General features: G+C 38.5%; 1 protein-coding gene across 1 annotated transcript in view; it reads left to right on the plus strand.

The window, feature by feature from the left end:
* nsg2 (neuronal vesicle trafficking associated 2) overlaps positions 1–25,644 on the plus strand; it is a 41,162-nt gene extending 15,518 nt beyond the window's left edge. Inside the window, exons 4-5 of the mRNA XM_084136272.1 lie at positions 22,399–22,509; positions 24,470–25,644. Coding sequence (XP_083992398.1) covers positions 22,399–22,509; positions 24,470–24,661 — 303 coding nt within the window. The 3' untranslated portion in view covers positions 24,662–25,644. The remainder of the gene's footprint in view (positions 1–22,398; positions 22,510–24,469) is intronic.
* The last annotated feature ends 1,202 nt before the right edge of the window (positions 25,645–26,846 follow it).

Raw genomic sequence — 26,846 nt, forward strand, 5'->3', positions numbered from 1 at the left:
TCCAGAGTTCTCGTGAGAGCACAAATTGAATTTGCTTGGCAAGTTTACTCTGGCATCAAGTAATGATGCTCATTAAATATGCCCTTGTATCCGAGCTGCACCAATCACATCGGGTTATCTGATATAGGCGGGCCAGAGGCGAGCTAAACAGATGACGACAACGCTGTGATGTCGAAGTCATTAGTAAACATTGCAAGATGGCTATGGATGAACACCAGTTGTTTGAAACGGCTTTGGCTGCTACAATGAATGAGTTAGACTTGGCTTTTTATCTAAAAGAGGAACAGAAGACGGCGCTCGAATCGTTCCTTTGCAAGAAGGGCGCTTTTGCTGTTTTGCCGACCGGATACTGTAAGAGTCTAATCTATCAGTTAGCTCTGCTGGTAGCTAAGGGTATGGGGCTTGTTGTGATTGGTCGTAGTGTTATCCAGTTGCGTGCAGTGAGATTTTCAAATGCATGCTTGCCGCCCCTCGAACTGGCTGATTTTCATTAGTTGATGCCAGACCATTAATCTTTCAGATTTGGGTCTGGATTTCCAGGCTAAGTTTCTGCAGGAAACACCAGAGGACGACCGATAGTGGATTTTGCAGATGCTGTTTTCTAAAATGGGGAAATATGGCCGATTATCAATTAATCGCATAATATGAACTTTCCATTTAATGTCAAATAGTGCTGACCTTTATTCGAAAATTATCAATATATAATAATGACTTAATCATGAGAATGTTTTGCAACTATTAAAATAATCAGTAATTAATGGGTAAACACACCCCCTTGCCTCTGATTGGTCCACTATTTTGAAAGGGATGAGGTGCGCTACATCAAAACTTATTTTAACTTCACATGGCGTCCTAAAAACATGGCGTTCATGCAGGATGCATCGCATTGGTCAAAAACACATTTCCATCCATAAAGTATGTTTACATAGGATAATGTTATAAGGATAATGTTATAAAGTAGCGCAATGGCATGACAAAACATGTTCTGTGTGAATTGTCTGTATGACACCAACGTTACCTCATGGATTACAGACATTCTACATAAACCGAAACCTTAACTCAATACCAATAGAGTTTGTTGTTAGCATGCCTCTAAGCTATTGGCACGATACTGTAATAAAGCAAAAAAACAAATATTGCACATGAAAATATTGCTTACAATAATCAATATTTAATTACGGTACACAGATCAGTTTTATTGATGCTTCTCAGAATTAAATTGTGTTTATTTGTAACTGACATTAGTCTTTTAATTCCTTTTATTACGGTTTTAATTTCCCTAGCTTTTATTTCGTGATTATTTTCATTCCTTTCTGTGTAAAGCACTTTGAATTACCATAGTGTATGAAATGTGCTATATAAATAAACTTGCCTGGCCTTATCATCTTGGATTGAATTTTTGCCCTACATTCTGGGATTGCCTTCTCTGGAAAGGACATGCAATTCTGTCTTGAAATTTCCAAAATAAAATATCTTATGCTGTCTAACTGCTGGACAACATTGGCATCAGGCATCAACATTTTTACGTGCCTATGATTCCTTGAGCTGCTGCCACAGGCAGTGAACCGAGCGAGGCCGTATTTACGTCCGAGGAAACAGACTGGCATTGACTCTTCACAGATATTGAATAAACACCGTAGTCTTTTCTGTTCCCTTGACATCTAATGCGTCACTGTGATTTTCCCAAGCCTCTCCTCACCCTGTTTCACCGCTGTGTGTCTGTAGCAAACGCTTAGGAACAGATGAAGCTTAAGATGACTAATCCCACAACTGTTTTTTTTTTCTCAAAATGTCTCTGCTGGAGATGAGGTAATTTTGAAAGCAGATGTCTAAGGTATTATTTATCTAATACAACAAAAATCTGGATTTCTTTTTTAATGCTCTCTGTGGTTAGCCTTGGTTCACATCTCATAACAGAGTTACTCTGGGGAAAATGAGTCCTCCGACATCTCAAGCTCAGGGATGCATTGATTTATTTATTGACTGGCATCACTGCTTTGTGGGAACCGCTGTTATGCAGCAAGAGTAGATGAAACTGAGAATCTCAGAACCCCTGAGGAAATTGTGACAGATGGGCTGCTCACACATATGGAGTGGAAAGTGGCCTGGCTGTGTTTGTAGGCGATTGTTGCAGTTGCAGAGGCAGCAGGACAAGGCCAGGAACAAGGGAGTCTTATTGAACCAAATCTACAGGATCCCAGAATCCTGGTGCCTGTGTACCAAGGTTACATTCTTCATTAGGATGTTTGGATTACAACGTCATCCATCTCCGTTTAAAATATAGACGGATGCTATAAACCAGCAGGTTCAGGTATATGGACCAAAGACTCAGTTGAAGACCTATAAGAGACTGTTTTGAGAATATTGGCTGGGATCTATTTTTTAATTATTGTAATTGTTGCAGTAATCATGAATTATTGAATGGCACGATAACGATTACTTGTTATAATTTCTGTGTGAAGGCGGTGGTTCAAACAAAAAAAGTTTTGATTTTTCCAAACAACAAACCCTGGATTAACAAAGATCTAAAGCAAGCGTCTTCAACCAGAAGTCTGCCAATTAATGTTTGATCACAAATCACAAGTCCCCCTGTGGTGAAAATCAAGCTTTTAATGTTGTTTACAGTATATGTCTATGTGGTGTTTTTATTATGCTTTAAAGGGATGGTTCGGAGTAAAATCAACCTAGGGTCCTTTGCACCATGACCTCGAGCCAAACACCCCCCAGACGCCTTTTTTCCCTTGGTCGAACATTATTAAAGTTAGAGCTTATTTAGAGATATCAGCGGATGGCTTAGTGCAGGCGCTAATGGATCCAAGGATGTATCTCGTAAATTACCCCACTAATAATGCCCAGAATGGTACCAAACTTGTACAGTAGTACAAATAGGTTCTGTACTCATAAAACGAGGCATTGGAAAGCTTGTAAGTACATCAGGAGTTTATTTAAATAACACTTGCCTGACGGCTAATGCTACCGCTAACCCAGACGTCGACGTCACTTCCGTGATTAGGGAAAAGCACGTAAAAGTCCTGGCAGAAAGCGATGCATAAGGATGTAGTGTAACGACGAATTAATGTTTTTCCGAAGTGTTGACAACTTAGTGTTAACTAATAATTGTTGCAAACTGGTACTACCAACAAAATATTAGTGCATTCCTGGAACTGCATCGCTTTCTGTCAAGACTTTTACGTGCTTTTCCCAAACCACTGAAGTGACCTCAACGTGCGGGTTAGCGGTAGCATGAGCTATCAGTATTTACGTGTCACGTTATCATAAGAGTCCTATTCATTTTAAACATTGTGGTTATCGCCAATACTGGTATATTGTCACACTCTAAATTAACACAATGTCGATATTTCATGCTTTCCATATCACGATTATCGTCAATACTGGTATATTGCGACACACCTACTATCATAATATGGTTTGTTTCTATTAATATCAAAGGCTATATGCTTAATATGTGTCTCTATGTGACACATTTTGAATCAGGGGTTCCTGCTCTGTGTCTCTATCACCTAAAGGGTCCTTGTCCTGAATAATGTTGATGACCCCTGATGTAAGATGTTAAAGAGGAAGTTGAGAAGAAATTAAAAACCGGTAATGCTAGAGACCATAAACACAATGATGGCAGATGACGGAAACCGGTTCAACTGTATGATGATGATGACCCACATAGTTTAAAAAATATTCACAATCTGATAATATTGCAGGTGATTTGAATAATGAAACACTGACCACTTGATACCATCTGAAACTAAATAACCGGTCCAGATGCTCTAAAGGGCATTGTTTTAAAAGAGTGTTCAGAACAACTGGGCTATTGTTATATGATACCCGTGGACTTGTAAGTTACTTCCTGTCTGGTCTCCTTTTCATAGTCAGTTTGTAGTTTTCTTGTTGATTAGTTTACAGGTGTGTCTTGTTTGCCATTCACCTGTTGTGTATTTAAACCCCAGTGTTTCCTGTGTTATTTTTTGAGTCTTGTCCTGGGATGGTTGTATCGCCGGTGTACTCAGTTCTGTCCCCTGGTTTTTTGGTTTGTTTTTCCTAGTCTGTAGTTGTAAATTCACATTTCAGGATAACGTGTAACATACATAAGAAGGCAAGACAACGTCTAGGTCTACGCAGGAAATTAATGAGTTTTAATATTGACAGGTGGACGCTGACCATGATTTTATAGATCAATGATTCAAAGCATTTTAACATATAATATAGTTTTGTGGTATGGCAATTTAACAGTGAAACAGAAAAATAAATGAACACAAGTAATTAACTCTTTCCTCGTCAGCGTTTTTGAAAAAACTTGCCAGCCAGTGCCAACGATTTTGATAATATTCACAAGTTTCATGGCCCCCAGAATATTTTGTTGTATGAATATCTGTACATACAATAAATCAAAAGAAAGAACAGAGCCCCTGCTCTTAAAAAACAAAACAAAAAAACTTTATATTCTAGCTTCATGCATTGTTTTTTTTTTCTTTTTCTTTATCAACACTTGAATCTGGGTGTTTCATAAAAAAAAAAAAAAAAAAAAAAAAAAAACATTTTGTGCAAAAAGCTGAGAAAATCACGTTTTTGTCAAATACTTCATCCAGATAAGATTCAGAACAATGATCAAAACATAAATGGAGAAGATCGAGTCCATCAACACCCCTAAAGCTTCACAAGTCCTGTAGCTCGTCCTGGTCGACGTTTCATTCAGTAACTTTCATTCAGGCAGTTTTGATTTATATGTCGTTTAATGTTGATGATTGCGTTATTTCACATATGCATCTGCTTACATATGATACATATGCATTTTTTTTCATATTTCATGGAAAAAAGGGCATTTGCAGTGTATTCAGACCAAACCATTTCATCCCCTCCATTTCTGCTCTGATGCCCTCACTTCGGGCGCAGACTGCGTATACCCTTGACTAAAAGTAGCATACTGTATAAAAGATATAAAAATTCTTAACTAAGGTATTATATCTGTTTTACATGTTGTTCATATCTGTGTTTGATTGTGTATATACAAAATATGTAAGTGGATGTATAGTTATCAAATAAGATGCATACATTTTTATGTCTGAGCTATGTTATATCCACTGTTCCCACTTCAGATGTTTCTGTGGTGAAAGCCATTTGCTTGTATTCTAGTAAATGAGAAATAATTGGAGTGTTCGGCTCAAAATATCCAAAACATTTATTTATTCAGCATCAGAGGAGGTGTCAGCCATTAGTCATTCACTCTGGAAATGATTGGGAGTTTGTTCCATATTTATGAACCTGGACAAACAAGCAACTTGTGTAGAGAGGTGGTGGATCTTGATGAACAGAAGTACCTGGTAGTAAGTGAGACTTTAGAAAAAAGTAATGTGTGCAGTGCCCAAGAGTGGATGGATTTAGTTTACTTAATTGTATAAATTTGATACTGTATGTTTTTTTGTTTTTACAGATTATTTTAAACAGTAAGTTCAAGATAATCAATTAGGTAAAATTTAATTTGACAAAAACTCATGATCAAGGCAAAATGTCCATTCAGCATGGCCATAAGATAAGGATGTCCTTTTGCCTTTGACAAACTGAAATTGTGATATCAAATTAATATAATACCAGGAGTGAATATTTCTGCGTCTCAGTTCGCCTACTTGTACTACGCCCTAAAAGTATGTACTTTTTTTTCCTTTTTTTTGTGAAGAAAAAGTAGATACTTTTGAGTGTGTTGCAAAGAGTAGACAAGCTTTGGGACATACTATCACGTCATACAATTGCATCTTTAACGGTTGCTCTCTGTCGCATCCTGTCACAGTAAACTGGCCTGTCAATCATCTTGTCACAGTTAAAATCCTCCACATTTCATTTAATTTCATTTCCTACCGTATCAGAGTGAAATGCAGAAGCACGTTGATCTGCAGTCTTTCATGCGGAGACTCTCCTCATATTAATGCATAATGATGCATTTAAAAGTTAATGGCCAAACGGATCATTATAAAAGTCCACATTGTTATTGCAGATGGAATATAACACGGATAACATTAACGATAACGTTATTAAAAGTACTTTAGTGTAATAAAGTATCTCAATATTTATTCCATGAGTCAGCCCTGCAAACCTGTTGGTAGACAACTTAGTGGATAGTGAAAATATGCAGTCAAACACTCTGGAGACCATCCCAGATGATGTCCCACCAGCAGGAGGCCTTACCAGGGTCTCTATTGTGGAGCCCATCCCGGTCCACCAGCACACCAGGGTCTCCCACTCAGCTGAATAAAAGTCTAAATCATTTTTCTTATTTTATGTACTGTAAATTTAAATGTTGTTGAATTTGATATGTTTAACGTATGTTGCAAATAGTTGGGGGGAAAAAAGGTATAGAAGAATTTGTTTCATGTAGAAATTATGACTATCATTACAAAAATAAACAATGTCCAGAGCAATGAATTCTCTTTTATTTACACATTTAAAGTTGCATAAAAATAAATAAATGTACAGATTTTTTTTTCCTTTTAAAAAATATAGGTGAAAAAAAAGTTAAACAAGAATATATATTTCTCAATAATTCTTTCAAGAAGAGAAAACAGCCTGTCCATCCTCTCCCTACTCTCCAGTGCTCTCCTCGCCTCTGTAGTCCCATGTCTTCTCTAATCAAGTCCAAAAACTCATCCTCTCTGTCTCGCCTTCTTCGTGGTGCTGGTGCTGATGCTGTTGCGGGTGCGGGTGCTGGTGCTGGTGCTGGTGCTGGTGCTGGTGCTGGTCCTGCCTCCTCCTCTTCTTGGGCACCCACTGCTGAACTCGGCCCTGGTCTGTCCTCGGGGATTGAGGCAATGCGGACAGGGGGTTGGTGCAATGCCTCTGTCCCAACACCTCATCCATGAGGACAAACCAGGGCCAAGTTTCAGCAGTGGGTTTCCCACTCACACCCTCTCCTGTCCCAGGACACTTGCAATCCTAAGGCAGAGTAAATTAACCATGGCTTGTTAACAACAACAGCACAATACAACAGCACAATACATTTCAGCAAAGATGTGTGTATTAATTTTCTTATATATATAAAATTATATACCCATATAAAAATGGGTATGGGGAATGTAACTCCCATACAGGCACAAAATAATATAATATATATTATTTTGTGCCTGTATGGGAGTTACATACCCCAGACCCATTTTTCCCTGAATTGTTCTAAAAAAGCAGAAAAGGGTACTTAACACAGGGGTGCAATCTTGCATTGTTAACACTGCAAAATATGACACATCAAGACCAATTTAGACCAACATTAAAAACCAAATTTGGTGGTTGGTTGTTTTAGGCTTTAGGGTGAGTGATATTTCTTATAATACACAAGTGAGATAGACAAGTGCAAATATTACAAATAGGTCGTTAAACTAATAACTTTATTACCACAAGTTTTGCCTAAAACTACCTGACAAATGAAGCCATGCAATGATGACGAAGGAGTTAAGATGAAGTTTATAATAAACTTTAACTGTGGTTTCGCTAGCTATTTGAGTAAATGAAAACATAATAGGCTACTTACATTTAAATGTGAATTTGCTGTCCACCACCGATCTCTAGTCTCGGCCGCCGGCCTGTCGTCAACGGCGCACAATGACTTATGGGGTAGGATAGGCCGCTAAGTGTCCATTTATGTATCCTTCTTTTCACGGGGAAACGAAGGGCGCATTTGGCGTCGCTTTTGAATCAGGGTAGCCTTCGTCGCGGCGCGATGACGCAACCGTCCTTCGAACACGGCCTTCGGAGGATGCAGAATTGAATTGGGACAGCCTTCATCGAGCCGCGGTGACGCAATTGGCCTTCAAATGCGACCTTCCAAGGATGCAGCCTTTGAATTGGGACGTCCTTCGTCGCGCCGCTGTGACGTTTCGTCTCGGCCCTAAATCAATATTTGAACCTCTGTTGAACTTCTCACCATCGGTTGCGCATATCCGCCATGTTTTGTAGTTTTTTAACAGTTTGTAGTTCCTCCTGGGGGAGGGCTGTGCAGTGGGTTGTGGGCAATATTAGCATTTAGAGTGAGAACGGATCCACACTTTTTGGACACATGCTTTGGGACACACTTATTTTAATCTCACATTCTGTTTAGGGTGGATAGTATGGACATTGAGACGCAGGGTCTGACATGGTCGGCATGAAACTACATTTTATAAAAAGAAATCACCTGTCAAGTTTATATTATATATTACATTAGCATATGAGAGTCAAATTATACGACTACTGGGACTCATCTCAAGATCACTCATTTAACAGTTCATCTATTGCCACAATTCTGAAGAAAAGCTCAGTCTAGATTAGAAAATGATTGAAAATATTAAAATCAGGAATGTCAGAATCAGAATGCATGCATTAAAAATCAACTCGTTGAAGGATGTTCACTAACCTGGCGAAATTTGTCAATTGGATTGGCGTTTATTCTCTTTAGCATGCAGTGTGAAGTATTTCACTCAGTTCCCAGATCATTCCTATTCAATTTCAGCATGTGAAGAATAAATTGATACTGACGTGCGTTATGTATTATGCACGTTATCGTCTCTGACAGACGGTTGAGGACAGTTGAGGCTGCTCAGGCCACCATTTTCTCCCTCTTCTCGGAAAGCGATGATAAAACATTGGGTTTCAAGGAAATGCTGAACTCACTGGACCTTTGCTTCTCGTAAATATTACCGTGAATTATGCACGTTATTTTTTGACAGTCATCAATGTCATGATATTCAAATGATGTGGATGAAGTATTCAGTGAACTGATTGATACCCATGAGTGTGTTATATCGATGTCTAAGTTTTTAATAATTTTCTAATATTCCAACTGACAGCCAAGTTTTTGACGGACTTGATAACGTGCGTGAGAGGTGAACTATGTTTCATTTTTGGGTAACTATAAAACATGCTGGAGACGTTCTAAATGCTTTTTGCATAGTTTATTATTAAGTTAATTTCAAGTTAATTATGCAAAATTCACTTTTACATGGCGTTTGAACATAAATGTGTGTTGGCAGTGTGTGTACACAACCACCCTATAATGATCAAAATCCACCCAGTGCTTTTTTATAAATCCCCATAAATCATAAGCAGTGTCTCAGAACAAGCCGTTCTCAAATTCGGGGCAATGTGACGTACTTTTGCACAAGCCCCTCCCACGACTGTTGACTGAGACTGCAGTTTTAGCATAGACCCGCCCTGAGTGAACTAAACACAGTCCAACGCTGGAGCAGCTGTAGACAAGAGTGTCTTCTAAGCGATTGAGGTGTTTTGTTGAATGTAAGAATGAACATAGCAGTCTTCATTTTCTCCTGTTGTTACTCGAGGAAGGATCTGTACCAACTGTTCGTGATCCAGCTTATGGTCTCCGGATCGATACTGGTCACGGCAGTAATGAAAGGGAGAGCGCGCACTTTATTACAGTTCATCTGAGTCGTTTTATGGATGGATATAAAGTTTACCAGTTTATTAAGCACCCCCTGAAAAAGTGTGCATTTGTTTACTGTTAGTTGTAACAAGTGTTTTGTGTAATTCGCTGTGTATGTTGATGATAATGAAGGGAGAGAGTTTATGGATAAGACTTTAATGCACACTTCTTATACTGTGTTTATTCAGCTCACTGTGATTTTCTGGAGTAAAACTGACGCTTCATCGTTTGTGTGATGTACAATAAACTTCATTGAACTCATCAGTATATTTTTGGCCATCATTCGGACGGGGTCTGCTACAGCAGGCTTGTAGTGGATAAAAGCAGATGACAAATACGTTATAACCGTAATTAAACTAAAATATACCTGTCTATCTCCATACAGCATAGTCTCGGCCGTTCGGTCTAAATGCTCTGACTCTGATGGCATTATTGTCCGACTCCGGGTCAAAATGAACACGCTATTCATAGATGCCACCTACGTCACTACAAATAGAACACCGCCATATTTGCGACCGACTCGCCCGGTATGGCCGCCCAAACTGCCCATTTGAATGAGAGAGAGAGACAGAGATACCTGGAGAAAATTTCTATTTTAGGCTCCGATCCTTATTTGTTACCCCCAGTTTTCTTTAGTCCATTATTATCTGCCCCAGGCTTGCCCCAATTGGCCTTTCATGATATAGAAATACTTAAGTCATAGAGCTTCATGGCGCGCGTTCATGAGAGTTGAGGCGATGCCATGAATGAATCTATGAATCTGCAGCTGTTCGGCTGGCATGAATGAATCTGTCTAATCTGAACAGCAGCACTGGCAGAGTCCAGAGAGACACCAGCATCAGCACAGCCAGAGACATCAGCCGAATATCATAAAAGACTGCCATATCTGTCCGAAAGAACAGATGTTCAATTACAGAGAAGAAGGTTTAATACACACAAATATCGAAATGAAATAATCTTTCGAGTCGAATCTTTTTGAATGATTCGGCTGCGATTAAAAGCTATCAAGAGGTAAAGCTCATCAGTGATTATAATATAACGACTTAAATTGCAGTTTGTTCGTCACATAAAGCTATCATATGAATAAATAACGATATTAATATAACGGACGAGTCGTATTAGATCACTTTTATGATACTTTTGTGATTTTTTGTTTGTTTTTTATTATTTATTTTTTTTGCGTGACAGCCCCCAGTAGGCTAATGTTACTCATTCACTTTCATTACATCGACAAGAAGAGTCTCCATTAGGCTACATATTCAAAAATGTCCCTTTGCCTTCCACGGAAAGTAAACTTAAGGATTTGCACATGAAGGTGAGTAAATGACGGCAGAATTATCATTTTTGGAAGAATTAGTCCTTTAATATGCATTTCAAGGCTGAGATTATGCATCGTCTGCAGAGCTAACGTTAACGTTACTTACACAAAATAACATCTAAAGCGCATGTGACGAAGACAATATCTTTATGAACTTAAAAAAATATTTATTAGAAAAATATTATTAGATTTAGGTAGGTATTAACTAACAGACAGACAGACAGTTATGTTCAAAACAACCCCAAATCTTACTAATTTACCATGATAAAGTGCATTTAAACAGATCCAACAATAAAATGAAGACAAAACATTATCTGTCGATATCTGTCTGTATAATGTTGGCGACTGAGAGTACAATGGAAATATAATTAACCACAAACCAACATGAGACTTCAAGTCTTTTAAATAAATGATTCTCTCTTCTATCCTTTTCTTTTGGTATAGAATAAAATGCAGTTCAGGGTTCCTCTTTCGGCCACTGCACAACATATTGCAGGCATTACTGAGACCGTCGGTCGCAAAGATGGCGGCGCAAAGCTACAGTGACGTCATGTGAATCGAATGAATTGAGAGTTTCTGTTTCCGTGAGATGAGATTGTCTGACACTGAGTGCGAGCTTGTGAGGCTCCGCCCTCTGTGCCGAGTGCAGCAGCTCATTTGCATTTAAAGGGATACACACTAAAACAGTGCGTTTTTCTGAGCCCTAAAAAGTGACGATTTAAATATGCTGTAAAAAAAAAGTATCTGTTGGGTATTTTGAGCTAAAACTTCACATACAAACTCAGGGGATATCAGAGACTTATTTTACATCTTGTGAAAAGGGGCATAATAGGTGCCCTTTAAATAAATTATGTTACCGAGAGACTGACATGTTTGGATTGTCAAAAATGTTGCATTCAGCAAAATTCGTTGATTTTTGAAAATCAAGTAAATATTTTTATCAAAGTTGTTTTTATTGTCTCTTATAGAAAAAACTTGAAAATCACTTTTTACAACTGTTGTTCCATTACTAACCTTAACTGATTTTGATTACGAGGGCACATTAATTTAAATGGAAATAATGATGTGCACGGATAAATAATTTATTGTAAGTACTGTGATATTCCATTAAAAAAAATAATTTAAGTTTTGTTTTCAAGGTGACTTTATGAAAGTTGAGTAGCAGCAGCAGCAGCACTGAGATCAGTGAGAGATGTAAACACGCTGGTGAACAATGAGTTTCATTAATAAAAAAAAGTGTAACTTTATGTAAAAAGTATAACAAAAGTATTCAAGTATCTAAGTATCTTTCAGCTACACAAGAAACATGTCCTTTATGAAGTTATTTAGAATGTCCTTGAAACACTGGTTCAGTTAAATGCCAGACATATTATAAACTGAGGGGGAAAAAACAAAAACACAATCCTAGCCTTGCGTATCAGGATACAGTGCCTAAATTAAATTGTGCTATGATTATGGTAATTATACAAATGCATCTTGGAGGAACAATCAAAACTATCAGCAAAGTTCTATCAAGCAAAAAACTATTTCAAAAGGCCCATTTGGACAGTAATTGTTTCTCATGTATAATGATCATTAAAAAAAATTTTGAATGGCACCTCAGTGATAAAACTCATGCATTCAGATGGTGATTGGTGAAGGAGCGAGTTTTGTGATCCTATGAATGCGCTGCTTACGTAGTCATTGTCTGCTGTAAATAAAATGTCATATGCTTGGAATAATAGAACAAATTCATATTTAATTTAATAAAAGTATCCGATTTATTATTTGATTATTTAAATCTCCGGTTTAAAAAATAGGAAAATAGACGCGCTATACTTGGAATGGTTTTCTGTCTTGCATTTTATCTCAAAAAAAAAAAAAAAGTGGAAATTAGCAGAAATTAGTTAATGCAGACTCTTATTTACAAGAGGTAAACATAAAGCGGCTTGGTTTATATTTTTTATATTTTAAAATGTTATTGCATACCTGCTTTTCCGCTTTTCTTCTTTCCCCTTTTTGTTCATAACAGCTCCCACTCGCTGAGGTGGAGCAGTGATGAAATGTTGTTCTTGTAAATACTTTCCAACATTTCAGTAATAAAAAGTGTATATTTAAAATGCATGCAAATCAAAGTGAAGAGCAACAGTTAGCGTACAGTGCTCGGCAGTGGTCAAAAATGATTTGAACAGTGATTTTTCTTTAATAGATCTCTTCTTGTCAACTTGGAGATATGGATTCGGATGGCAATTAGCCAGTAGGTAATCTGGCTGGGGATTTTTACACTGGTGGTGGGAGAAAAACACTGACATTCTGGATTTGAACGGAAATAAAATCAACTGTAAATGTTGAAAATACCTTACATCCCCATGAGAAACAATTACCATCCGAATAGGACTAAACATGGAGTCACAGAGGTTAGCAAATGGTGACCTGAACTGCAGAACATTCAGGTGGGAGAAGGACTGCAGCATTTATTAAAAGGCAGTGGAGAGGCAGCGAGTATTATAGACCGAGCATGATGGAAAGACAATAGAGGAGAAAAACAAGAGAATAAAAGAGGACAGACTCAATGCAAAAATAATAGCACTACTTTGTAGTGTCCTTGATGTCTAGAGAGAAGAAAGAAGAAAATCTGTTCCCTTTCGAAGTCGAACTCAACACTGCGTCTTGGATTGACCATCAGTGTAACCGGTGTCTGAAGCAACTGTGAACACGCCATTTTTTTTCATTGGCTGACAAGCCCTATAAGAGGGCATGATACTTTTTTTTTTTAAGAGCCGTTTGTGTAAATAGCGTGTGGTGAACGTGGAATTATGAAGAAACCGAGCAAGCGATTCAGGAAGTGTGTGCCTCCCAGGGCTCTACGCTAACTTTTTTCCCAAGGAGTACATGTGCTCCTAAATGAAAAAATTTAGGAGCACACAAAGAAATATAGGAGCACAGTGAAAAAAGTTGATTAAACTGCTCAATTCATATGGATTAGTTTTATGATCTTTTTATGAACGTTTTTAGAAGCATCAAAGTGGTAGTTGTGTAGGCTGTCAATGGAGGGAAAGAAATCTCTCAATTTCATCAAAAAGTTCTTCATTTGTGTTCCGAAGATGAGTGAAAGTCTTACGGGTTTGGAACGACATGATGGAGAGTAATAAATGACAGAATTTTCTATTTTGGGTGAACTAACGTTACCTGTTTAATAATTATGCAATTATTATTTTAACCTACTTCAAAATATATAAAAAGAATGAACTCCTCAATAAAGTATAAAGTGCTAAAAACAAAACAAATGCCTGCTTGCTTTTTTCCTTTGCAGTACTTGCAGTAGCCTATATTAAGTTACATCAAAAATGAGTTTTTGTCGTCTTCCTGTCCTCAGTGTCGACTGTTTTGGTCGTAACTTCAGTTTATGCATTTGGTCTTTTGGTGGGACATAATTAAAATAAAATTTGGTGGGTTGCTAATAAAATTTTGATACTCATTTGCAAGTAGGCCTATTGATAGTGTGCGGGAGTTCATTATTTTGTTTTTTTTTGCACTTGGTCTTTTGAGATAATGACTATAGGCTTCATACTGTGTTGCATATCTAGCTCACTAAGTGTTTACTTTACTTTTTTTTATGGTGTAGCGGCCTGTTTACACCTGGTCACTGCATACGTTTTTACTGATCAAAACGATTTCACGCGTTTTTACTGATCAAAACGATTCCATTTACACCTAACGTTAGTCACATTGTGTGTTTTCGCAAAACTAAATCGGATCTTCTATTCCCGCGTTATATGCAGATTTAATGTAGGCCTAGTTCACGTCACCAAAAGCAACAGATATGACCAGCATTTTATTGATCATCATAAGCTCATTTCAAAATCAGCGATAGGAGAGAGCGACAGCAGCACTGGTAACCGTTAGCCTAATATCATTTCGTTTCTTTACTATTAATGAATATGATTGTGTGATGAGCGTCTACGACTTACTTTCACTTTAATTCGCGGCATTTAGCTTGATGAATGGATCGCTCATCTGTCGTGATGCGTGTTGCAGTAGCGTCATCATATCTGGCTATAACATGACATATAGCCAATAACACGCTCTCACACGTTTATTTTTAGCACTGTTGGGAGGACTCTCTCATTTAAAATCCAGCAGTTCCCGCACATTCCCACACTATTTCAGTGATTGGCTCAAAGGTTGCGAATCGTCGCTCCCATTTGAATAAAGTTAAGCGCGTCATCAAATGTTCACATCACGCAGTTGCGACCCCGTCCTCTTGCTTGCTTTCCATGTGAAATCAATGGTATGCTTCGCTTCATCGCGCTGTTGTCTTCAGTGTATTGAGAACAGCCCGTCACTCGCGCACTGTGCTCGTAAATTATTTTTCAAGTTCGCACATAACTATTTTTAGGCGCAAATGCGAGTGAATTACTCGCACTGTAGAGCCCTGCCTCCTTGTCTCAGCTTTTTGACACCTGAGGACACACACAACCTGTGCGTTTTGTGCTTGAGTGCGGAAGCTCTGCTCACGTTTAGCCTTATTCTCGAAGAAATGAGGACAAGCGTCTGCACCTCGCGGCTAGGGCCCCACTGTATGCTGAAGTCATTGGGATCACAGGTTGAGTTTGCCGAAAAAGGAATAGCTCTTTCACATTCCTCAGTCTCTAGCATAATCTGATCTAGCATTTTGCTGACACCATCCAGCCAGGAGGAGGCGGATGTGGTTGAAGTCGGTGAAGATAGCGTTTGTACTGAGCCCTCTCAACCTTGCATACGGGGAGCCGTTGGATGTTATGGCCCACACCACAACCAGATTGGATCTAGTGTGGGGTGTGGGAGACAGGAAACGGCTCATGGTAGACTTGATGAGCGTTTCCTGTTGGGCCATATTCATCCTACCCCATGAGCCTCCCCTTTCTTCCCCATTTCGCATGGAAGTGGAGAAATCGTGGACGGATTTAGCGAGCGAGGATGTGTGAGGATGCCACCTGTTGAAGAAGCGCTTGTGAGCTATCTCTCACAGGGTAAGTCTTCCTCTTTAAAGGCTCCTGTCCTGTCATCTAAGCCGCTACAGACCACTTTGTGTTTGAATGGCATAGCGTATGTGGCAGCAGGTCAGGCCTGTGGGGCCTTAAACACTATAGCTGTGTTGCAGGCCTACCAGGCAGATCTAATAATAATAATAATAATAATCATTTTATATAGCGCTTTTCTAGGTACTCAAAGCGCTTTACATACTGTATGGAAGGTGAGAATCTCCTCAACCATCACCAATGTGATGATGCGCCATCCACCTGGATGATGCGACGGCAGCCATATTGTGCCAGAACACCCCCCAAACACTAGCTTACTGGTGGAGAGGAGATGAGAATGATGAAGCCAATCAGTAAATATGGGGTGATTAGGAGGCCATGATGGATAGGGGCCAATAAGCAAATTTGGCCAGGATGCCAGGGATTTTTTTATGAGAGATCTGGATCAGGGGTTGTCTCCTGAAGCAGTCGCTGAACTGCTCCATACCACAGACTTAGTCCTCCAGGCCACCAAACAAACAGCCGCTGCCATTGGTCGTTAAATGGAAGCAATGGTGGTAATGAAGTGGCACATGTGGTTGAACCTGGTGGACATAATAATTTTCTCCTTGTTGTCTCCCTCTGAACATTTTGGCACGTCTATAGAGACAGTGGTCGGAAAGTTAAGAGGTGAGGCCGCAGTCGGCCGCATTTAAAGTAGGACGTCCTGTGCCGATCCAAGTCTCCGCTTTAAGCCTCTGGGGGTCCTGGCCTGTCACAGTCTGATGACTGGAGGCAGGCCAGAGGCAGAGTGTAGTCTCTCGTGCTCCTCCTCCCTCAAGAAATAGAGCTCAGAGGAGGCACAATGTTAGGAGGAAGAGACAAGACCTGAGGAAGGTGATCAATAGAAAGCGGTTCAGCTAGGAAGACTGGATCACTGAGGAGAAGTTTCAATATCTCCCCCTTGAAAGTAGTGGTATCATCCAAGGTTGTAGTTTAAAATATTCTTCCTTTGGCGAATACTCTCTGAGGGCTGTGTCGAGCAAGAGGCTGTTATAGCTAAGCCATTTATTCCTTAGAGCTCTGTTCTTGGGGCTAAAATGGCCCGCAAAGAAGGAAGGTTGTAACTTTGCATGCTGCAAGGAGCAAGGACATCTTCTATTATTGGCTGATGGAAGCTTAGGGAGTGCTACCACTAGGTGGTCTATGTGAGTTCTTGAATGAACGTGCCCTGGGTTGGTGGTCTGACTGGTTAAATAATCCGTTGAGTCAGCTATGCCCACTATGATTGTGCATATTTACCCCTAGTGAGGCAGGCATTCCTTCAGCATGGTGGAGTGGGTATTTGTTCCCCATAGCGTCAATCCTAAATGCAGTGTTCAGTTCCACTTCAAAAGGGAATGTCTTACAGTTACGTCTGTAACAGTGGTTTGCCTGAGAAGGGGAGTGAGACACTGCGTCTTGTTGCCATTCCTTGGCCCTGCTTGCACATCTCCTTCAGACAAAGAAGTTTGTTAATGTGTCTCTTGGGCACCCTCTTATAGACCCCTTTTCAGTTAGTAAACATGGTGACGTTTTTTGTGGGCAGAGCTTAGATGGAGGCAGAAAGATTCTCCTGGCCGCTTCTCTAATGCTAGTTTGCAAGTTTTGTTAGCTTGTTTTTTAACAATGACTGGAGAAAATCAGATTTTATCTTAATGTGTAAGGTCACTCACTGTCCAGGACTGCGATTGTTATTTGCAAAAGTTAATTTTAACGGACAGAACCAGATCGTACACGCTCACTCAATGGATGGACGATCTGACAGGATTAACGTTAACACTACCTCGGTTGAGTGGCCTGACATCTACACGATCCGAAGCTCTGCCTAGTCAGCGGCAAGGCCAGAAGTCGACCATGTAAAGAGTGACATTACAGTGCAATTTTAATGATGTGAATATTTTCTAGAAATAAAAATTCCAGATACAGCAAATTAATTTTTTAACTATGTATTTGATTATTCTTTCTTACCAGGTTCTTCAAAATGTCTAGTCACAACCAAACACAACATTGAGGCTATACAATCATAGATGATTCACAAATAATCACAATAGTTTAGAAAACATTGTTCAATAAAATTTCTAATTGGAGCCTGTACTCTGTCGATTCTTGCACCCAACAACACAACAAGATGACATTTAATTATAATAAAAATATTTTAAGCTCCTTATTATGTAGCCGAATCAGTGCTGGTTTGTATTGGCTGCCTCCAGTTTTCCCTTTGTTTTGCCTCCAGCTAACGCCGTGACGTCGGGGCCAAACACTCTGCTAATGACGTCACGGACTGACGATGGTTACCATGACCATGGCTACAGTCATAACCTGATTTATGTTTTAGTTTATGAGTTTACGTTTTTTGGATATTCATGATATCAAGTTTTTTGGGCATGTAATAATGTGCTATCACATCATTCACTGAAGTTCATTGGAGAACAATGTATACTATAGGATAGCAACGTGGTATTTTTACCAGTTGTAGTGTGTATTTTTAAAGTTGTGTGTAATTTATGTCATTAGTCACTAGCAAAATTGCACTATTTTGTTTCTCCCCAAAACTCGCCATTTGCTATTAATTGTCAAACAGATTGACAATTGTCCAACCCACCCCCAAACTCACGGCATTGGTTAAACAAATGTCACTATTCATCTGATTGCTGTTTACTAAGGGCATTTGCAGACCTGTAGATCAATTTGCCTTTTACTGAAATAGGGACTTAAATTGTTACAATGTTGCAGTTTGAATCGCTTTACTTTCATTGTCCAGAGTGTGGGTTTATCTGTAGCTGTCGTTAAACATGTATAAATGTACAGTAGCCATCATTCCCAATCTAACTGATAAATAAGTTTGAGTGCTCAGATTATTGAAGCGCATCATTCTTTACCACAATGCGCCTAAGCAGTTTTGCTTGAGCTGTTCTTAAAAGGACTTTTATAAAACAAATTGTTTTGTACAAAAAATGGCTAGTTATTTCGTAAACTTGCTTGGAAAAGCAACACTGGCCTTTTTTTCTTTATTTTTTGTATGCTTAAACAAACAATTGCCAGTTTTGGAGAAGCATTAAAGTATTTAAATTAGATTATTCACCTTTAGCAAAATAATTAAATACTTTACAGATTTCAATTTACAGCATGTAATCTGTAGTGTAATACATTTTCAAACCTTGCTTTCAGGCAGACTCATTTAAAACCCTAGTGTACATAAATTGTAGTCAACCGATCAGATTAGGGCTTTCAAGACAGAGAAAGTACTTTTAAATTGTGCGCAGTATGCATGAGACGTTCATTTGGAGTGAGGCAAGTTGAAATAGGGGAAAGTATATAACTTTTTTAATTATTTATTTATTCATTTATTTTTTTTGTCTTATAGAGGTCTATAGACACTATAGTACATGCAGAATCAGCAAAAAGCATTAATACTCCTAGCACTCCAGAGAAGATAAATAAATCCACCCTGGGGATTATGGTTTTCTGAACATAGATTAATCACCCCCCCCCCCCCCCCCCCCCCCCCCCCACACACACACACACAAAAAATGACAACAATATGCTCTGCAACCTTGAGGCTCATCAGCAGGGCACAATAATACACTTTGTGGGGTGTGATGAAAAACAAGCAGATGGTGGCATGTCTTGTGTGCCACAAACACGTTGACATTTGAGGTGGAATGACCTCATTTTATGCCGATTCTGTCCTCAGTCTGGATTTGATTTGCCAGAATGAATCTTTTGAGACTCCCTATCTTTCTTTTGTTGGGGACAGTAATGGAAAAAAAAGTATTTGAATGTATACGGAGACAGTTAAGCATTAATAGACGTTCTCCTGCAAACCATAGCCAAATTTCATGCAGGATTCCCTACAAAAAAACATAACTGAAAATGTCTCATCAGGGGGTGATTTAAAACAGTAAAGTGGTTCAAATCTAGAGCGTGAAAGGCACCCAGCCATTTTGGCGCTAGTCCCACCGCTTAGCAACATGGAACAAATGAGGCCAATTTTGGCCAAGGACATCAGGCAGTACACTTGTTTAATCTGTGCTGAGAGAATGAATAAATGGAGATAGAGAAAAACAGATAATGGTCATGTGATACTAAAATCAATCCAGTTGATATTTTGCATTTTGCCTCCTCATCACTATTTGTTCCCATCAGGCATCTCTAGTAATGTCATTCTTTAATACAAAGCTGCCCAACCACAAGGAAGACAACAAAATGGCCATGTTCCAAACCCCGGTGGTCTGCTTAACCGTGTGCTGACATATCCAAAACTGGAATGGACCCTAAGTAATAAGCCTGATATGCTCTAAATAGGCCAGACAAATAGTGCTTGCGTGAAGTGCACACACAGTTGATTTGCAAGGTTTGACATTAGCATGTTGCTAAGCCAACAATAATGAGACAAAACACAAATATAGAGTGCTGCAGAGTCCCATTTAGTCACCTTTTTTCAAGATAAGTAAATGTTTTCCCTAGTTAAAAAAAACCTATACCAAAATGTATTTAAAATACATTTATTTCATACTAAGTATACTACAAAATCCATTAACATTTACCGACATATCGCTTGAGACTTACTGATATATTTATTATAATTATCTTTCTTTGGAGTGCTTCTTTATTGCACAATGCACATTTCTTAATATTAAGCCTAAAATGTCTTTTAATATCACTATTAGTATGGATAGTAGGATCTCTGTATAATATCAGTCTTTCATTGCAAGATATTTAAAGTGTATCTGAAGTACACTTGAAATAGTTCCACTTTAGCACAATCAAATATACTTAAGTTATCCAGAAATAGTGCTGAGGTCCAACTAAAGATATACTTAATGATATACTTAAATACATTTAGTACAAAATTTCTTGTTACAATGTAGCAGACTGCAAGTCAGTAAATTTAGTATACCAACAGTACAATTGCAGGGTATTTATATTAAGTACATGCAAGTGTATTTGTAGTATACTTAGCATAAATAAATGTATTTCAAATACATTTTGGTATATTTATTTTTCACTAGTGTTAAAGCAATCACAAGGGGGTATTACTGATTTTATGCCATAGAATAAAACTGAGCTTCTGAAAATATCTTGAGCTTGTGTTTATGACAGACCTTATTTCAGGTATTTAACTTAAAACCCCTTAAAAAAATATTGACTTCAGGACAATGGAACTGGAAGTCGTTTCCGGGTTTTAGCCTACAAAAATACATCGTCCCTGCAGAACTCTGTTAGGTAAAATAGTCCATTTTAATTAGATTATAACTATTTTTATCTATGGTTTTATGTACTGAATGAAATACATTTCTTCCAGTGTTTATCCAGATGGATCACCCTGCTTCTAAACACTATCCTATTATCTTTTTCTTGGATCCCATTTCACAAATTCTCAAATATGTATTTTGTCTTGTAGCAATGGTAGATTTTTTTTTTTTTTTTCACCTGTTTTTCATTTATTTATATGCTTAAAAGTAGTGAAAAACAAATCGGCCAGTGTCAGAAGACAAATACTCTTGGCAGTTTTGCTTTTCAAGCAGTTTTGCTGTTCAGTTGAATGTATCAGGATTATGTGTGTGTACATGCACTGCCTTAGATTTTGGCTAAAACAAGGTATCTTAGGAGGCTGCATAATACTGCCTAATCTGAACCATCTTTGTACCTGGTGCACACTTACGATGATGCTGTCTAGGTAGGCAGATCACTGGTTTTTGCAGCATAACCAAAATAACTAGAAACATTTCCAATCATCTGATACTTACTTACAAACTTCTATTTCAGTTATACGCCCTCTGCATTCTCAAAATCAGTTACTCTTGTGGTAATTTTGAGACAAGGTTTGTAGTTTTTGATTGATTTAGGGTACATTTACACAGCAATGATGTTTTCACGTACAGACGACAATATTGTTCAAACGTTGTCACATGGATCCGCGAAAACAACTAAAAGTGCTGTAGTCTTAGGCGCCAGTAGTTGGCGATGTCACTTTGTAAAGAAAAACTATACGCCTATAGACACGTAATATGCATGGTTCACATGACATCGTTTTTGTAGTTTACACGGAGACGATAACGGTACTGACCCCAAATCAGCCAAAATGCATTAAAAGTTTTTAGTTGAAAACGGTGTCGTGTGAACAGACTCTCAGCGGAAGGTTTGCAGCACTTTGACAGCAGACGTTTCTCTGAAATATTCAGATGTCAACTGGCTTTCTCTCATTTATCTTTCATTTTCTGTGTCTAGGACTAAAACGCTGAAAGCGGCCTCCCTTTTTACAGAACTAATCACCCCTGACAAATTAATCTGGTCTGGTCGAGAATTGCCTCAGATTTTTTGTTTGGGCCACATAGATTTATTGTATAAGCTGCTTTGTTGAGACAAATGTAGTGTGACAGATTGAACTGCATCTTGTGAGGTAAATGTACTTGAAGATGACAGTGATGTGAAAAAATTAGCGCTGCTGGGAAAAAAAGACAACAGAGATTCGATCACACTATTGTCTCCACCGGACCTTTTAGCCCCAGTTCTGTCTTTGCAGAGGTTTAGAGAAAACACACAGCTTGAAGAGCTTGATATTGGCTGTTGTTTTGGATCCAGCTTGAAACAGTAGAAATGCACAGTAAAGAACTGTGATGAATTGTGTCTTTTTTCACACACAGGTGACCATCCTTATCGTACTGGCCTTGGCTTTTCTGGCCTGCATAGTGTTCCTGGTGGTGTATAAAGCCTTCACCTATGACCACACCTGCCCAGATGGCTTTGTGTATAAGGTAAGAGGATAAACTCAAAACCAATGTTCTTCTTTCATTAAACAACACGCCAGCGCTAAAAACACTTCTGTGCAACAAATATCTCAAAACCTTTGGAAAACATTTTGTATGTCCATTCTAATCTAATTTATAATTGTCAAAATGTTACGAATAAATCCAGTTACTTGGTGATGAACATTCATTTCAAATTTCACACTTATGTCGCTGCAAATAGTTGTTAAAAGTGATACTCAAGCCCACGTTGTTTGTGGACAAAAATTCCACAATATATTTCTTTAAAGGGATCCTAGTATGCCTTTTTACATTTTTCAGCTTTCTTTAGTGTGTAATGTTGCTGTTTGATCATGAAAAAGTTCTGCAAAGTTACAAAACATAAAGTCCCTCCAGCGGGAGTTATTCTCTATATCAGTGTCAGTGTTTCTGAACTCCTTGAAACGCCTCCATTGTAGTCTTGAGTTTTTCGGGAACGAACACGTCACAATATAGAGTGCAACAATAATTCTGCCCGTTGGTTCCAGAAGTATTTTTTTCCATTAATTTCTCCCATAGGGATTTTAAAAAAGTCTTTAAGTGTTATACCAAGTGTTACACTATGAAACAAAGCCAGCCAGCTGCAAGGTGAATCTTAGCATTGCAAACTTTGATTTGAAGCAAAACATTATTTAAAAATCAGACAAAAATAAGAGGTACAAGACTGTACTTCACAGCTTTAATGAGTGGAAATATATAGAACTACTCATTTAAAAATGTTGACTATCTATCGATCTATCTATCTATCTATACAGTATATATATATATATATATATATATATATATATATATATATATATATAAAAACAATATATTAAGTTTATTGCAATATATACACATGCAGACTTAAACATTTTGAGAGGCCAACTCGATTACGTGCATCATGGGAGTGGGCGGAGCTAAATAGCTATTTTGGTGCGCTTTGCTAGTTTCGACAGTTTGATTGGTGGAATTTTCTGTACAGCATCATGGTGTAACACGTGTGTGCAAGGAGACAGACGAAGACACAGAAGAATAAAGTTCCAACACAAAGGGAACACACAGGAACGTATAATACAAAAGATAACGAGCTGAACACAGCTGAACCCAACCGATAACAGTGACCATAGAAACTAAAGAGTGGCGGGAATCTAAACAAAGGAACATGTGACAAATGAAAACAGAACATAATGGTGACACATGGCATGGGTAATATATTTCTTCACCAGAAATTCTGTTGTTAAACATGAATTTTTTTAATTTATTTTTTATAAGCTGAAATAATGCTGGCTGACGGCTTCAACAGAAGTGAATACCGATTAACAACCACGTAGATAACAGTAAGGCTTTAAAGGTTTTAAATTATCATTAAAAATCCATTTCCCTATAAAGAAAATGAATGGAGTTTTTTCTTCCGGAACCCAAATGTTGCACTCTATTACTAATTTAAATAATTCCAAGACATATTCAAAATGAAGGGGCGGGGCCTGGTTGAGTTGCATTGGTAGTGTGTTGAAACTCGTGGTTATGGTTAGGCGTGTGAAATTTCCCAAACAAAATTGAAGCAGTTGACCAATCACAACACACTGGTCCAGCCAACCAATCAGAGCACAGTGTGCTTTTCGAAGGAGGGGCTTCATAGAGACAAGAACTGAACAGAGCGTTGCAGACAGACCTGTAAAAGAGCTGCTGCAACCATGTAAAATATGGGGGAGAAACAGTGTTTTTTGAACATTCAACAATGAGTAGACCCAAAAAACTAAATCAAGACCTTAAAAAAGGGCATCTTAAACAATGAGTACATTAATCTATGATAGTGATAGAACATTAGTGATGTGTGTGTTGCACATTTGTCATGTTGAGGAATTGAAAATGATAATACTGCTTGTTCAACAAATGCAGGAGTCTAAATTCACAGTTGTAACGTTACACATTTACACTTTCTCAAAAGCACAATCGCTGCATCCCTGCCTCTCTGGAGGCCTACTACACGGCCCAGGACGCCAACAGCCGCGGGCGCTTCTACACCGTCATCAGCCACTACAGCATGGCCAAGCAGACCACCTCCCGCTCGGTCTCTCCATGGCTCCCTGCTGGCAGTGCCCAACATGATGCCAAGCCTCCCAACACAGACAGCCAATGAGATCTCACACACTGCTTTTTAAAGGGTTTTCATCACGTCCACTTGCATCAACACCATTCCCTATTTCCCTAATATTTCCACAGGCCCATTTGTTTCTCATATGTCCATTGTTTCATTTTTTTTTTAGCTGCGTAGTTTTAATCATATGCTTGTTTTTTTATTATTATTTATTAATATTTATTTTTGTTGTATTTCTTATTTTATTTTTGTATTTAATATTCAACTATTGTTTGTACAAAGGCATGACTCTGAAATCTTGTCAAGCGGTTTTCCCCACAATGTCTGTGAGTGTCAATGACCCAATATGGAAACAGAATACCCATAAGCCCCTTACAGTATGTAGTTAGGTAACAACAATCTTGAACGGCATGATAAAAAAGGGAGTTTTGTGCTTTTATTTCTGAAACTGCAGAAAATACACATACATGCTCTCACATTAGAATATGAAAACACAAAACCAACTCGCTAGACTCATTTTTATGTACGAGTACGACCCATTACAGCATATTAATGAAACATTGATATAGGCCAAAAATAAAATGGCAAAAAATACATATTGCAAATGTACAGAATGTTATGGTTCCTACTTTGAACCTCAGTGTAAATAACTCATGAGAGCAATTACCATGGTGTGTATCTCCATATGATACATTGTAATATTCTCACTGTTTCTCAATGGATGGAGGTGTCTAGAGCTTTGCGACTTGCTTTAGCTGGTGTCTATGCTTGCATTTAACCAGGGGCGAAACCTTGGATTCTGAGATGATATGGTGAAATGTCTCATCTGAATTCCTGCCAAAGCTTGATTTTCTGCTATGTTTGTTCACAAGTCTGCTCTTTTTTCCATTTTTATATTCGTTGTCAGAAAAAAAAAGGGATTTTTGAAATCTTGTGCTGTTGTTAGTTGAGATGTAGCAAGCCTTGAGTATTTTTGATTGTGTATCCTTTAGGTTGAAAATAATAAAGATATACAAGGTGTTCAATTGTGTCTTTTTGCTCGTTTGTGTCTTTTGGTTCTTGCTGGGTAATGGATTTGCACTTGTAGTGTACTTCAAATCTTCAAAGTATATTAATAAAACTGCAAATAACATACCATTAATGAATTAATAGGTCACTTAAAGTGTAAATTGCAGGTTAAATTTTTCATGAAGATAATGCAATGTGTTTATTAAACATAAAGATAAGAACCGTCCACCATTGTTTTTTATACCAAAATGCTGATATAATATGAAAAGTTGGCACTTTTAACAGTGGTTTTAACCGCTCCCGCTCCCTTCCACTAGATGGGGCGTGACGTCATAAGAGGAACTCACTAGTAGAGTTAGCGGCATAGTCATAGCTATAGATGCCTTACATAACTACAGAAAAGTTGGTTGTATGTTTTATTTGATAAAAAAATTATGGATAAAATAACACAACTGTAAACATACTCGTGTGTGCTGACTTCAAGGGGACCGTGATCCTGCCTGAAATGAGAATAAGCTATTCGCAAAACAAACGGGTTCAGGCACCGGGTTCAGGCACGTCAGATCAGCCGGTCGAGGTCGAGCTGTTCCACGTTCACCTCACGGCAGCACATACTCTCCCCTGCTGATTCAAGTGGGTGGCATAGCCCACACAAACACAGTGATGGGGACATCGATCTCTCTTTTTCTTTTCTGACAATAAACATCACTAATTAAATCATGAGAAATAGTGTGGATTGAGGAAGGGTATTACATGACGTTTGAGGCGTCGATGAGACTAGCGATTGGTGCCTGTGCAGTGTGTGCATCTCTACAGCTCTGATTTGGACTGACTTACTGTAAGTAAATAATGTCTTCAGTCGTTGTCCCTCCTTGCTATTCTACATGACGGCAAACTTTTGAAAAGACTGGCTTGTTCCCTTATATTATCCGGGTTAAGTTTGCACCAGGCTAGCCTAGACTAGCTCTAAAGTATAGCTACTCACCAGGACACCTGGCCAACCCTCCACTCATTCTCCTCACACCAAGCATTAATAACTCTTTGAGTGCCATGGGTCCTGGCAATTTCTTCCCCTCTGACCGGTTAAAAATTGTAGGGCTGTGGTCCATAAAGAATTTGATGGTTTCCCACATCCTCAGTCGTTCTCCAAATAGCCATAATACAGTAAGAATCTAGCAGGGTATGGGTTGCGAGTTCCTCTTATGACGTCATCACCAGT

This window comes from Abramis brama (genome assembly GCF_963993115.1).
Source record: "Abramis brama genome assembly, chromosome: 15".
NCBI classification, from domain to species: Eukaryota; Metazoa; Chordata; class Actinopteri; order Cypriniformes; family Leuciscidae; genus Abramis; species Abramis brama.